General features: G+C 36.4%; 3 protein-coding genes across 4 annotated transcripts in view; 1 reads left to right on the top strand and 2 right to left on the bottom strand.

Annotated features, from left to right (window-relative positions):
• The window catches only part of LOC105173050 (probable ubiquitin-conjugating enzyme E2 23), a 7,489-nt gene extending 2,796 nt beyond the window's left edge, over positions 1–4,693 (bottom strand). The window contains exons 1-3 of the mRNA XM_011094696.2: positions 4,522–4,693; positions 1,073–3,133; positions 806–952 (exon numbers count right to left, since the gene is read on the bottom strand). Coding sequence (XP_011092998.1) covers positions 806–952; positions 1,073–3,133 — 2,208 coding nt within the window. The 5' untranslated portion in view covers positions 4,522–4,693. The remainder of the gene's footprint in view (positions 1–805; positions 953–1,072; positions 3,134–4,521) is intronic.
• On the top strand, positions 5,781–8,079 carry LOC105173024 (trafficking protein particle complex subunit 2-like protein). Its single transcript, XM_011094661.2, has 5 exons — positions 5,781–5,911; positions 6,042–6,138; positions 6,680–6,758; positions 6,857–6,938; positions 7,581–8,079. Exons 1-5 carry the CDS (start codon positions 5,879–5,881, stop codon positions 7,719–7,721), a joined length of 432 nt encoding a protein of 143 aa, XP_011092963.1. The 5' UTR covers positions 5,781–5,878; the 3' UTR covers positions 7,722–8,079.
• On the bottom strand, positions 8,439–13,974 carry LOC105173023 (probable 26S proteasome non-ATPase regulatory subunit 3). 2 transcript variants are annotated; one of them, XM_011094659.2, is made up of 10 exons: positions 13,816–13,974; positions 13,622–13,704; positions 13,433–13,526; positions 12,851–13,041; positions 11,160–11,297; positions 10,929–11,065; positions 10,696–10,750; positions 10,497–10,607; positions 9,629–9,868; positions 8,439–9,265 (listed from the first exon to the last, which is right to left on the bottom strand). In XM_011094659.2, the coding sequence occupies exons 3-10, from the start codon at positions 13,512–13,514 to the stop codon at positions 8,753–8,755; spliced, it is 1,467 nt and encodes a 488-aa protein (XP_011092961.1). In that variant the 5' UTR covers positions 13,515–13,526; positions 13,622–13,704; positions 13,816–13,974; the 3' UTR covers positions 8,439–8,752. The 2 variants fall into 2 exon arrangements, with proteins under 2 accessions (XP_011092961.1, XP_011092962.1); XM_011094660.2 differs by having other exon boundaries at positions 13,622–13,671; positions 13,816–13,973.

Genomic DNA, 14,898 nt, shown 5'->3' with positions numbered 1-14,898 from the left:
AAATTTCACACAAATTGTATCAGATAAATTGGAGAAAAATTTCTATGGAAATATCAATCTACTGCTAATAAATAGATTTCAAGATCATCCTTCCACTTGCCTAGCGGTCCTTGAGACATACAATATCACAATTTTGATGCTACAAAGTGGCAGCATAGATCAGCTAAACAAAACACCATTTGTTTAGTAAAATTACATTTGATTTTTGGTTCGAGGTGCAATGCTGGTACCCGAAATGCTTTAATACATTAACTTAACTAATTTATCGTATTACATTGTCATTGATTTCAGTTACTTCTATTCAAAAGAACCCTTAGTAAAATCTTTTATTGTTAATCCCCTATAAACCTTCATACCTCTAGTTCAACCGCATAAAGATGCACATATAGTTCTTCAACCATAAAGGAATGTGACATTTACTTAAGATTTGCCGGAAAAATATTCTGCTAAGCAGGTATATCATCAGCTAGTTTCAGAATGTGCTAACTGAACTAACCATTGAAGAAAAAAAAATGCTGAACTAGGGCCAGCTTACTCTTCAAGCTATTTGCAGAGATAATACACATCATCATCAAGCAATTCTAGTGAGTGGCTTTACTGAAGCTCTTGGCTTGTTGACATTTCTGGTTGTGACAAATGAAGGTAATTAATAATAACGTATCCCAATCTAAGAACTGTTTCACACACTAGCCATGAAGCATTTGGCAAAACCTCAAAAGAAAGGATCTAAACATAAGAATTTGACACTGGCACAGCAAGCCTAAGATAATGAAGGTAATCAAATACAATGCTCTAGTAGTTTTACCTCATCAACATTACCCATGTCATCTCCAACAGTATCCATGTCATCTTCAACAGTTTCCCAGCTGGCAGCATCATCACTGGCGTCACTTCCAGCTGCAATGGACTCATCATCATCCCGACCAACAACATATATTGCTTGAGGACCAACCTGATATAAAAACAGAGTTTTTAAATGGAAACCAGAGTTAACAAAAACAGGAAAATCGAAATATAAGTGAAGAAATGAGTTATTAACAGGATATTGTCATCAAGCCGGGAGAAATATTACCGTAGATATCATCCCATCAGCCCATGTGACTTCTATGTCACCATCTTTTAGCCCTGTGATGTTCCCAACCCAAGAGAGATCTGAAAATTCAGTAGACATGTCATGAGCAAGCACATTTTCTGCATCCTCCCCTGGATGCTTCCCGTTTTCATGTTTCGATTCATCTGAGCTATTAAGTGGCATGTTTTCAATAGAGTGCACAAGGGATTCCATTTTGGCTGGCGAAACAATAGGTGACAGTCGAACAACTACATCTCCATAACAGTAGTCATAGTCAGGATGCCCCTCTAGCTCATATACACTTACCATTTCCTCTTTGTCAAACTCTTTGGGATCCTCTGCCCTGGCGACGGGCTTCAACCACCTGACACAAGCAGTTCTATCTTTTGCATTGACACTTTTTACAACCCCAACCCGTCTGGTTTCAACAGCCTCATCACTGTCAGCAGCCTTCTCCACTACATATTGTTCCGCAACAAATTCATGATCGCCTGGACTATCAATGGGAATTAAAGATGTGCAATCCAGGCCCTGTTTTATAGTGCCATCCTGCCAGATAACATCAACTTTTGTCTTGGTATTGATAATTAGAAGTGCTCGTTCAAAATTTTCTACTTTCTTCCGGGCTTTCTTGTCCTTTCGGACAACCACTTTCCGTATCTTTTTACGATGAAGAGGCCAAGTTTCATGGGCACCTTCCTTTGAAGCTGGCACTGAACTATTGCATAGTTTTTCCGCTGAGACATTACTATCTGATATTTCACCATTCTTGCACAAGGAAGTCTCTGAATCATTTCCCATCAATTTACTATTCCTAGTTGATTCCGCCATAGTGGCCACTTCTGCATCAGACTCGTCACTTACTTCAGTAGATTCAGGTTCATCTTTAGCAGTATCATGAGGATCTGGTTTTGATACTTCCTTGTTCAAGGTTGCGCATGATAACTCCTGGGATGACGGAAGTAGGCACCAATCACCCAACTGCCAATTCGTATGTGAAAAACAAGATAATAGTTTTAAATTCTTTGGAGCCTGCTCTTCAGCTGGAGTAGTGGCAGAGTCAGACCCGTATCCAGCAGAAGCAATCCAGTAAATGAACACCGATCCTACAGTTACCTTCGTCACCGTACCTTCCAATCGGTTGGCTTTCCATAATCCAGATAACCACCTTGAATTCTTGAAAACTGATGAAGAGCTTGCCTTCACACGTTGACCCGGATAATATGGAAAATGCCCATCTTCAAGGATGTTTTTCCCGACTGGTTTAAGATGCAATGGGTCCGCTTTCATCACTTTGCAAACAGAACCATCATCAAGCTGAACAGTCACATTATCAAAAACGGCTTCAATTCTACCTAGCCAGGGCCCAAGGACGACATGATCGCCAACGGTGAAATCTCTAATGCGCCTCAATTCTCTGGATGGTTTATCTTTTAGAATAGATCCATCATGTGTTAATAAATCGAAAGTAATATTGACATCAACCACAATACCTATTTGACCTGTTGGATCAGAAGCAGCGGCCACATAATCCCCATGTAAAAATCCTCTATCAACAACTGTCACATCATTAATACTCTCTGTTGTTTCAGACCCATCCATCCAAAGCACTCTAACTTGGTCAGCAGTAAGCGGACTGTGCTTGTAATCATTATCATCAGTATTCTCAGCAGCATTCTCAGCAGGGTTTTTTTCGTTTTCCACATCATCTTCCTCATTGGAACCAGCCTCACCATCTTTTTCATCCTCAACCTCATCCTCATCCTCATCCTCTTCCTCATCCTCGTCTTCATCATCAGTTATGCTGCTATCAGAATCTGAATCACCAGCCACTTCAGTCACTACCCCAATCTCAGTTTTGTTTTTGCTTCTGACAACATCTTGTCTATAGATGTATGAGACATTCTGTAAGTTCCTGAGAATCTCGCCAGCTTTATTTTCATAGTTCGAGTTTGGTTCTATAGTAGACCCACACGATGAAGAATCACCTTGTTCTGAATTCGCATTAGTAGTTGTAGGTTCATTAACATCCAAAACATCACAATGCTGCCCCGACCCCATCTGGTAAGCAGAAAAAATCCATTTAGAAAGTTGTGGGATAGATCGCTAATGTATGCGTGGACACACACAGAGTACACATTTTAACTACCCTATATTTAACAAGTCGGAAAGAAGGGTTCATTGGACTGTATAGAGCTTTTTCTGTTCACATGCCCCTGATTTACTGGATTAAGGGGTTTTATTATGATGCCATTTAACATTTTATCACGAAAATAAGTCTTTAAGATTTGAATACATTCATTTTAACAGATTTTTCACTTATTCTTATTCATTTCCAAATGGAGAACCAATCATCATGGTTAGGAACTTGCCATCAGAAAACAAAATAAAGACAAAATGCAGGCAAAAGTGGAACATCACAACCTGACGTTAAATATCCATATAGTTTTAATAACATTCTTCTTAAATGACCAACAGTATCATTCAAATGATCCAAAATACGATGCGTTAGCATCGAGACCGACAGTTGGATTTGAATGAATTTACACCAATTTTGTATGAGCCCCCATCTCATAGTCAATACAATATGCCAAAAGTAGTGGGAAAATCATCTGATACACCAACATTTCCTTTTCTTTTTTTTTTTTTTTAAATTGATAAACATATGCTAAATTGTTGACCTATAGCACTGACAAATTAAGAACAAAAGGTATTCCACTTTGGAAGGCACATGACCAACCTTCACAGGGAAATAAGAAAATGACATTTACAGATAATAGTGCAACAGATGCACCAATACCAATATTTGTGATTCCTGGAGAAGTTATGGGGGAGATTATGCTGCTACAGTCATTGCAAGTGTAATTATTCCATAAGCAGAATCACCTTTCTCAATGGCACATAAAAGGAACTATATCATTACAAATACGATTTAATGGAAAATCATTTGCAGAAACTCAATGACCACTGAAAATTTGGAAAGAGTTCAGAGCATCTTCAGAAAATGTTTTATTTAGCTCCACCGATTTAATTAACTGTGTTTCACTCAGCACACAGTAACCAAAACAAATCCCATCACTTACGATTTGAAACAGACACCCCTAACAACATCCCATTACTGCCACGGAGTAAAGAAACAATGAAGTAAGATAATTAGCATTTTAAAATTAAAACCCTGATACAGAAAACAACTAAATAAGTAACAGCGGAGCATAAAAGAAATCCCTAGACCAGCTCCAAACTCATTATCATCCCTTCAAACGAGAAGACAAGAATATATTCCGCCAAAACAAGATCAAATGAATCCTTGCATACACAAATTCTCACCAATGAGTCAAAAATAAATACGGAAAATACACCAACGAATTAAAAAATCGAAAAACGCGGATGTAAATAAATGAATTGATTGCGCATGAAATGGAGTGAGGAAAGTGAAGGCTATGATTTACCTTTTGAATTGGAGCTCAAGGCGAAAGTCGGTTGATTGAAAATAGAAAAACAAGCGCCGCTCCTCTGCGGGGATTCTATTCTATTAATTGCGAGAGTAAACGTTGTGTGTATATATATGTATGTGTATATATATATATATAGAGAGAGAGAGAGAGAGAGAGAAAGGTTATGGCGTGACAGGAGAGAGAGAGAGAGAGAGAAAGGTTATGGCGTGACAGGCTGAGCCGCTGAGCTTATAGGTAATAGGCTAGAGGAGAGCTGTGACTTTAGGGGCATTATTGTGATTACAGGCTGGTTGAAGTTGTGAGACTCCCCCTCCATCCTTCCTTCCTTTTATTATCTCTTTTTCTTTTTCAAAATTCAAAACAATTAAATATAACTAAACGTTTTAATTTAGTTTGAAGTTTTAAATAGAAATGTTTTGCTTTTATTCTCTCTTTTGCAACAAGTTTTTAGATTATTCACAAAACACACTTTTTAGTTTATGCAAAAACTGATGCTTCTAATAATAATAATATTCATCTTTTAATTGCAAGTAAAGTAAAATGCTTTCTTATACCATTGCAAAACGCATAACTTACTACCAATCTCTTACTTTTAGTGACTAATATTAATATCATATGAATAAGTTTAAGGTTCGACCCTCATTGAATATCTGCATTTATTTTATTTTATATAAATTATTGTAATTTATTCGTTCAATTGTTATATCGTTTAATTTATCCAAATATTGATATAATTATTACAGCTTCAAATAAGAAAAAGGCATCAGTTCCAATTGAAAGAAATTAAAATTTATAATTAATTTATGAAATATAATCTAAACTAATATATAAAAAGAAAGGTCATTTGCAATTATAAATGGCTGTTAATGACAATACTGTACAATTTTTTATTAAGTTAAAAATACCCTTCATAATAAAATAACTATTTTATTCAATTTTTTAATTTTTTATTAATTGATGATTTTTTTTTTTTTTTTTTATCAAAGTATTGGTTTATATATTTTATTTTTAATTATAATATATTTTTAAATGTAAAATATTATTTATTATATACACATAAAGCCAACATGCCACAATCATTAATTCTAAATAAAAGTTAAAAGAATTGAAATGATTTAAAATGTGGAATGATGGACATAAATTCAAGGAATTTTTACTAAAACTTTTAAATTTTTACTGATCTATCGATTTAAACATAATGTAAAATTAAAGGACTAGATTTGTAGATTTTGTGGAGTTAAGGGACCAAACATGTGAATGTTCCTATTCTCTGGATAAATGTGCAATTTATTGTTCGTAATTTTCTCACATTACCCTCGACACTGAAGAATCCAGCCCAAGCGCAGAGAAAATGATCGTCTGCCTCGCCGTCGTCGGCCACCAGGTGCCCCGCCGTCCTCCGGTTTTCACGTTCCAGATATGATTCTATCAGTCTTATAGCAATTGCTTTCACACATGAACCTAAAAACTCTTAATCATGATAACATATGGTTTGAATTTCTTGTGATTTGCAGAACAATCCGCTCTACATACAGAGTTTCACTGAAGCAGATGATGCCCTTAAGCTTCATCACATGGTTCATTGTTCTGTCGACGTCATTGATGAAAGAGGTTAATCTATTTATTAGATCCTTCCAATTTGCTTATTGAATGTGTGTTTTGTCGATAAACATCACTGACAGAGAAAATTTGTGGAAGAGATCAAATTATGTGAAAAACCAAAATTCCTGATTCACCAATGTTAGTCGTGAATTACATCAACTGTCAATTGCATTAATAACATGATTTAGGAGCATATGTATAAATGTATCTGATTCCGGCACATCTAGAGGCGGCCATTAGATGCACCAATAATGCAAACTTGCTGGAATTCATATCAGCATTAAACTCAGAGGAAAGTGGATTAACCAGAAACACATTGAACTAGACGTTGAAAAGGATACTGACCCTTTTTGGTTTCACTTTGGAGGTGATTTTTATAGCGTCGAACTGAAGAAGAGAATTTTCCAACCATGGAATGCTAATTTCATTAATTAGTTAATTGCTTTGTTTTCTTAGGGAAATCGTTGTATGCAGCACTTTCCCATGACCTTCTACCTGTAATAGTATGGCTGAATGGAGTTTTCTTTTGGTAATTTTCTATTATCATCAGTGGACAATCCGAAAAAGTCTGGCCCAACGATAAATGAGACGTTTCTTGGTTTGCTTTGTCCAACTGAAAACTACAAAGTGTAAGTACGAAGAATCTATTTTTCTGTAACTGTGGTTGAGAACAGGACTTCAGCTTACTTCCTCTTGCTCTCTGTTGATCATGATGCAATGTTTACAGGTACGGTTACTTGACCAATACCAAGGTGAAGTTCATATTGGTGACAACAGATCTCGATGTCCGAGATGCGGATATGCGAACCGTAAGTTTTCTACAATATAGATATGGACTTTATGCTACGTCAGACTCTTGTATTGTTTATGCATGAAATGGTACTTTCATCTTAACTTCTTTTTCCTACAATTTGAACTACTCTCAGCAGTAGAGGTTCTTAAAAACATTTTGGAAGACGTCAGTTATTGTATTACCTAACAGATCCTTCTCTTTTTGGCTGCTTTCGGGTCCTTAACAACTAATGCTGAGAGTTACCATCTTATGGATTGACCTAAGCATTTCTCTTGCTTTATTGAGATTTGGAGCTTCAATTCAAAACTCCAAATCGGTCTCTGATCATATTTCCTGCAATTTTTCTCTGGCTTTGTAGAATATACATCAGTTCTGACCATGAGCCTCGTTCTGTCCTCATTTTAGTTAAGTTTTATCTGATCTTGTAGTGAGAATTTTATGTTAGAATCACTCAACCTTGGAAATTGGAATCTGTTTAAGTTGCCAACAGTATGTTGTTTATGAGATCAATAAAACTTTCTTATTTTATTGATTCTCAGAATCCTACTCTTTCTACTTTGAATGTCATTTAGGTTGCTGCTTTACAGGCCCTTAGTGATGTTCAGTATCTGTATTGCGGCAGCTAACTTAATGCCTGTGTTTGTGGAAACTTCTACAGTTTTTCAGGAGGTTCCATGCTGCCTATGTGGATGCAGTTTCAAACCCATTTCATGTTCCGGGTAAAAAGATAACTTCCAAAACTTTTGCAGAAAGAGTCGCCACGATTGTCAAGTCATTTGGATTGACTACAACTGGATGATGCTGAAATACCATTGCCCATTTTATCCTATGCTGAAGCTTTTGGTTTTTCTTTACCCTCCATTTTTCGGCTGAAACAACACCCCAGCTTATCTCTCTAACTAAATGTAGAACAACCACCCTGTAGACGGGTACGATCCAATGATTTTGTGCATGTTCTGCAGTTTTCTTGTTTAGGTTGTGTAATATTTTAGTGTTAAATTAACCAGAAATCTTGGCCCCTGTTCGCATATGTTAAAATTTTGTGTCCAAAAGCTATTCGAAGCTGCAACTACTGTACTTGCTGGGGTAGAAATATCCGCTTGAACAGGATGTCTTAGCAAAGATAGAACTGAAAATCCTGTGGCCTTTGGAGAATACACCAGCGCGCTTAGTCAGAATACCCAAAGAAACAATCAAATGAAACAATTTATGCAGTTCATAGCCATCTTTCCAGCATGTTAGAACACAACTGGTACTTTATATGTTACTCCAGAACATGCATCACAAGAGTAGGATTTTGTGTTTTCAAGCACCTCCGCCCAAGTTCTAGGATACGAGGATGCAGTCTCAAAATCATAATACTCTTCATTTAGTTGATGCCCTGGCACTTTGCTGAGTCAAAGGGACCATTTCAACGTTTATTTCCCACTGTGCAAGAATCAAACTTATTAACAATCTGACAAGAAATATGGACGAAATACAGCAAAGTGAATAAGACAGAACCTGCACCAACAGATAATGTACTCCGAAAAAATTAAATGTGCACAAATTTGCTTCATGTTCAACACAAGTATGATTCCTTATAAAACTTCCAGTTTAGGTCATAGGAGTTCTTAAACAAATACAGCAGTCATTTTGTGGTTTAGTCCAAAAGAAGTAACCAACAAATACTTGGGGCCAGACCAGCTAATACCAGCATGCAGTGAAGGCGAGAGGCTACAGAAGGCTAGTAGCTCCGCCAATCTGAGAGAAATCCTTGTAAAAAAAATTGATAATCATGGCACACCACATCAGAAACAAACCAACAATGCAAGCATATGACCCTTATCATCAGAATTCATCATCATCCTCCTCAGCTATGTGTTTTGCAAGCTCTTGCTCTTGCTGTTGTCTCTCTCTTCTCTTCTCAGCACTTTCCTTTTCCTTGTGGGAATTTGGTGGAAATCGAAGGGCACGCACTGCTTCATTGTGCATATTCAAGCAAAATGCAATCCTTGAGTTAAATGCAATCTGAGGCTCATTTGTGGAGTAAATGTCCCCAGTCTCCTTTGACACCATCCATCCATTAGTGTGGTCTAATGTGGCATCAATTGCACCATCTCGAATTGCTTTAGATACAATACTTTCAGCATCAGCAACAGGATTTGCAGAATCCAATCTCAATTTCTTAGCAACATCAGCAAGTGAGATCCGGGAGTATGAAATACTAATGTTGCGTAAACCAGTCCTAATGACATTATGCCGTAGCCTGACAATCAAATTGTTTGTTCGGTCAGAGCTAAAAGTGCTGGCAAACTTCTCAGCCACCGTTTTGAACAGCTCCAAGTCTCCAATCCGAACGGCCTGCAACCCACATAAGTATGTGAACACCAGATGATTTGGGTACGCCAAATTGCTCAAGAAGACACCAGGTTAAAATTCAGGGTTTGCTTTAGATTAGATAATGGAAACTTTTTCCAGAGAGAATTAAGAGCAGTGCATCACTCTCCAGTGCAGCCATCTCAATATATTTACACTTCATAAATTCCGAAAATTATTGCAGAATAATGTAAATTGGTAATTGCATTTTGCCCAACTATCCTGCCAAGAACAATGTATACTTAAAATAGGTAAACAAAAACATGGAAAACAGAAGGCAACATACTAACACTAATATGTGAAGCAATTTTCAGACTGGTAGCTGGAACTTTAAAGACTCATACTCACATTTGTCAGCTCGAAGTAGGGCCTCAAAGCTTTTTCCATCCCTTTCTGCATAAAAACAGTTCTTTCTGGAATCTCTCCGAGCAGTAAGCGGACAATCACAGCCCACTTGTTGCATTGAATTCGGAAACCTAAAGCAGAAACAGGTGCTTTCCTGGCAGCTTGGAGGAGGGACTCTTTAGCATCAGTGTACTCTAGCTGAATTGTCCTGATTTTGCCAAGGTAAAAGAGGTATCGACAGAACTACATAGGAGACGGGCAAGATCTCAGAGGCATAAACTTCAATGAACAAAATTTTAGACATAATTTCACCATAAATACCCAAAATATAAAAGAATACAACACACATGCTAAAGAAGAAACTGAGAGCAGTTCAACATGGATAACCAATATTACCTCTAGCACAGCATTAGAGGCAAATATGAAAGTAGTTTAAGTATGGTATCATCATTTTGGTATTGGAATAGCTTATAATGGCATGAATTGTGCTTAGCATGTAGTCTAGCTTCTTATCTTCCCTTCTGTCGGCCATCTCTACGTATAGACATGTATATTGCTTGGTCAATAATCTTCATCTCTTCGAGACTTATACTGGAGCACTTATGTATTGCTGTTGAGATCTATCAACTTCTAGAAGTTCCAAGTCATTAAAGATTAAAAAAGAGAACAGATTCGCCGGCATACAGGCCATGATATTGCCAGTATAACTTACTGCAGTCTCCTCTTTACACTAATACTAAATATCCAATTTAATGTTCATGTCCATCTAATAATTAGAGCGAGTAACAACCTAAATTATCTCAACGCAAACATGTAAACTGGAATGCGATTGATTGACATAAAATAATTCAAGCAGTGTCATAAGATTTGCCTGCTGATTTGAGTGTGCTTCAAAACGCGGAGCCTTCGATCTCAGTTTCTCTGCTTGATCATACAAATTGTAATGGAGGTAATTCCTCAGCAACAGATTCAAAAGAGTTTCCTGCAGTACATGTATGTCATCAATCATGACTTATAGTGGAAGCATTACCAAGATGACAAATTAATAGCTCATACAATTGTAAACAGACCTGCCCCAATTCATCATGCCGCAAAGTTGCAGTCCGGTGCAAAGCAAGTAAAGTCCTGTAAATAATGTCAGTTTATATATCATGCAACACCATAATTTCACAAGAAATACTAGTAAAAGAAGAATAGCATAACATTCCAGCTCCGTTGTTCCCTTAAACATAAGGTTATTTAGAAATTCAAGTATTGTGCATCACCCAGGGGTTAAGACATCAGAGCAGAAGCATAGCCATACCCTCGTATCTCAGCAAGATCACCAGTAAGTTCATAGCTTAGAGAGTAGTAAAAGTAGAGCCTGGATGCCAGGACATCAACAGTTCGTCTATTAAGGTTCTTTAGACGTGCAATGCTGGCCGAAGAACAAGCCTTAGCCTGGTAGTAGTAAAGAATCATCAATAGCTTAACATACATTCACACATCATGTCATAATACAAGACTTCTATGGTAATTAATTATGAGACCACACCTCATTGTATCTCTTCTGATCAATCAAAAATATTAGAACAAGCAAATAGGAATAGATCTCAAGTTCAGGCAAGGAATGCTTTGCAGGAGCTTGAGTAGTAGATGTTGCAGTGTCCACTTCCATATCCTGCTCATCCTCCTACAAGCATAAGTAAATAAGACGATAAATATAATATACAATGGTTTTTTCTAGACAAGATTGATAAGACATAGTTTAACACTCCTATGCATGTTTATTTCGAGTATTTTGGAAGGATTTTGTTGCGTAGATCCTTGAATTATCCATATTTTGAATGTGGGAGTTGCTATGACAAGCTTTGGTGAAAATGGAGTAAAAAAGAGGAAGAGGAGGACAAAACAGACTCGAACCTTCAATAAGGCATAATTACACCCTATTGAGTGCTCAAATCTGTCTATATGAAAATGGGCAATATGGGAAATTTTTAACTGAGATTTGTTTCGTTTTCGTGACTGCAAGCTCGAAAGCTAGAAGGAAAGAGAAAGGCGAGTTGCTATGTTAAGGGAGAATTTGGGGCGAAAATGAGGACTTGTTGAGCATCAAAAATCGCTAAATTAGACTTCAAAAGTGATAGAGAGGAAAAGGAGGACAAAATAGACTTGGACATTCAATAAAGGCGTGATTACGCCCTACTTGAATGCTCAAGTCTGTCTGCATGAAAATGGGCGATTTAGGAAGATTTTTGACTGAAATTTGTTTCCTTTTCCTGACAGCAAGCTGAAAGCTAGAAGGAAAGAGAAAGGCAAGCTGCTAGTTAAAAGGGAGAATTTGGGGCGAAATGAGGACTTGTTGAGCGTTAAAATGACTTGGAAAGTGATAAAGCGGAAGAGGAGGACAAAATAGACTTGAACATTCAATACGGCGTGACTACGCCCTATTGAATGCTCAAGTCTGCCTGCATGAAAATGGGCGATTTGGGAAGATTTTTGACTGAGATTTGTTTCATTTTCCTGGCTACAAGCTGGAAGGAAAGAGAAAGGCGAGCTACTACATCAAAGAGGAGAATTTGGGGCGACAATGAGGACTTGTTGAGCGTTTGGAGCGAGAGATTGGAAGAAACCAGCAGCATCTATCAGTTTTTCTCCCTTTTTCTCTTTAATTCATGTTTTCTCATAGGAGTTTAGGTTTTTCTCAATACATTATGTGTAACTAATTCCCTTCTCTAATTCAAGGGAAATGTAGAACCCATTTGTTAACAGAAGAAATTACTATAATTTTCAATGCCACAATTTGTTAACACTATCCAGATATAAACTCTAAACAAGTAGATTCCTCTGCAGGAGAATAGCACCACAGGGAGATATGAAGTTTTTCTTTTATAACATTCCATCTTAGAAGTTGTAAAGATAACAATGAAGAAATATTGAATATTGGACACATAAGACAATGAAAAAACAGACAAAGAATTTTGAAATGAAACATATGGCAGTTATCAGAAATGGGAGCAACTAAAACACCATGAGGTGGGCTCATATCTTATTCCATTAATTGATGATAAAGTTATTTTACCCAAAACAAAAGGCAATTAATATAATAGACCATATAGCAAATTCTGATAGATTGATTTACTCCAAGACAAAAGTGTCCCTAGCCTCAGCTATGAATCACTTAATTTACTAATAACATACCACAAAAGAATTTCAACAATTCGCTCAAGAACCCAACTTGCTTACCTTAGGAACATATGAAGACAAACGAGAATGCACCTCAGATCCAGGCACAAGTGAAAAATTAAGAAACGCAGAAAGCACTGAAGCATTCAGCTTTTTCCTCAGCTGGATTGTCCACCGAATAGCCCTCACAATCCTCCGAACCTCCCGGGTGTAAGCTCCCGTTTCAATCCATGCAGCTATGTCTTTCAAATCTAATATACAAAGAGAAAAAATAAAACTCCAAACTGCCAACAATTCACCTGGATCTAGGATTAAGAGGAAGTGAAAAGGGAAAGAAAAACCCTCGAAAACGGACTACCATGGCATTTCTTCTGTACAGAAAATCAGATTTACAAAACGATTCCTGCCTATTTTCAAAAAAAGATTATAAATACATTCTCCTAAATTTCTGTGTCAATGTGATTATACATGCAGTGGCTTTTCCCTCGTTTCTCATCTAAACACAGCTAAATAAAGAGCACTGTCCTTTCTGTTCTCTTCACCAGAACCTAAGGTCCAAAGATACCATAACTCAAGAAAATCCCTTCGGAATAAAACAATAAACAAGTAAAGAATTATGCACTGTTTAAATTATATACTTACGCTGCAGAGTAGAGGGCGAAGTCGAAGAAAGGGAATTGGATGGGGCGGCCTGCTGCTCCTTCATCTCAACGTCTTGAGTCATTTTTGCCAAAATCTGAGAAATAACGGCAACTATAAGCGACATATAAAACACAGAAATAAAAACTGGAAACTCCATTTGTTTCTTGTTCGGTTAGATTTACGCTTTACCTGAATTGAGTGAAAAAAGTGGTTCTTGAAATAGGATTTGATCTGAAACGCTGCGAAAAGAGGGTTTGGATTACTTCCTTTGGCTACAAGTCAGAACACAAAAAATGACAATTTCCAGAAATTCAAAAAGAAGAAAAAGGCGTGTATGGAGAAATATGTATGCGGAGAAGAAAAAGGGTGAGATGAATCAGAACCTGGAGATTCGATGATTTTTTTCTGATAAATTTTAAAGAAAAACCCTAAAATTGTAAGGCTTGTTTGGGTTGGAGGATCTTTTCTCCAAAAAAGGGAGTAGTAGAGTGACGAACACCCGACGGCCCCAAATGTGATGAGTTGAGGCTGATGAACCGAAGTGGGTCATTTTTGTCATTTAGAATTTATATATTTAAGTAAATGGTAAAAATATGAATAGAGCTAAATTTGGAGTGTCTACTGTCTACTACCTACCTGCTCCTACACATTTATTTGGCTAAGGAATCCCATTACCCTTAATTCGGGTTTAAAGCAAATTGCCCACTTATTGAAATGAGTAAATTATCTTTTTATAAATAAAATAGTAAATTATTTAATATAATGTATTGATTTGTATATTTTGCTCTTATCTATACTAATATAAAAATAACAGCCCCTCCATATTTATAAACGACGGTTAATGACACTGTTGCACAATTTTTTGTGATGTCAAAAGTGCCTTTCATAATAAATTAACTATATTATTCAACTTTTTAAAATTTATATTAATTGATAATGTTTTTCTTTCTTTATTGTTATTAATGTAATGTATTAATTTATATATTTTATTTTTATTAATAATATGTTTTAAAATATAAAATATTATTTATTATATTTACCTAGGAACAGTGCCACAATAGCTAGTTAATATATAAGAGAAGGCTTTTTTTTTTCTCACAAACGGTCGGTTGCTCTTTTTCTTTCTTCCTTTTATTATTTTTTTTTTCTAAAAATGTATATATATATATTTATATTCTTATTCATAATATATTTTAAAATATTATTTACTTTATGCACGTAGGGACAATGTGCCACTCACGTCTAGTATACTAAATGAAAAGATTGTCTTCCTTAAGAGTCCAATATTGACACTCTTCTCAACTTACTTCCATCAACATTCAAATTGCTGCTTACACTTCTAGAAATTCTGCTTATAATCATACTCTTCTTTAGTTTTCCCAACGTTGAATGTTTCTTCATCTTCTTGCACTATGTCGTGGATCCGATGTACTCCACAATCTTTATTACCTGTTCTTCAGCTTCAA

This window comes from Sesamum indicum, linkage group LG10 (assembly GCF_000512975.1).
Source record: "Sesamum indicum cultivar Zhongzhi No. 13 linkage group LG10, S_indicum_v1.0, whole genome shotgun sequence".
Taxonomy (NCBI): Eukaryota; Viridiplantae; Streptophyta; class Magnoliopsida; order Lamiales; family Pedaliaceae; genus Sesamum; species Sesamum indicum.
Note: the sequence above shows the minus strand (reverse complement) of the source record. Positions and strands in the feature narration are given on the sequence as shown.

Bases quoted from the DNA above. Each gene is read 5' to 3' on its own strand.
- LOC105173024 (XM_011094661.2), top strand. From the start codon at position 5,879: ATGATCGTCTGCCTCGCCGTCGTCGGCCACCAG. The intron at 5,912-6,041 runs GTGCCCCGCCGT...TGTGATTTGCAG, and splicing joins TCGCCGTCGTCGGCCACCAG to AACAATCCGCTCTACATACA. The intron at 6,939-7,580 runs GTAAGTTTTCTA...AAACTTCTACAG, and splicing joins GAGATGCGGATATGCGAACC to TTTTTCAGGAGGTTCCATGC.
- LOC105173023 (XM_011094659.2), bottom strand. From the start codon at position 13,514: ATGACTCAAGACGTTGAGATGAAGGAGCAGCAGGCCGCCCCATCCAAT. The intron at 11,298-12,850 runs GTAAGCAAGTTG...TTATGCTTGTAG, and splicing joins TGTCTTCATATGTTCCTAAG to GAGGATGAGCAGGATATGGA. The intron at 9,869-10,496 runs GCAAATCTTATG...TCTCCTATGTAG, and splicing joins AAGCACACTCAAATCAGCAG to TTCTGTCGATACCTCTTTTA.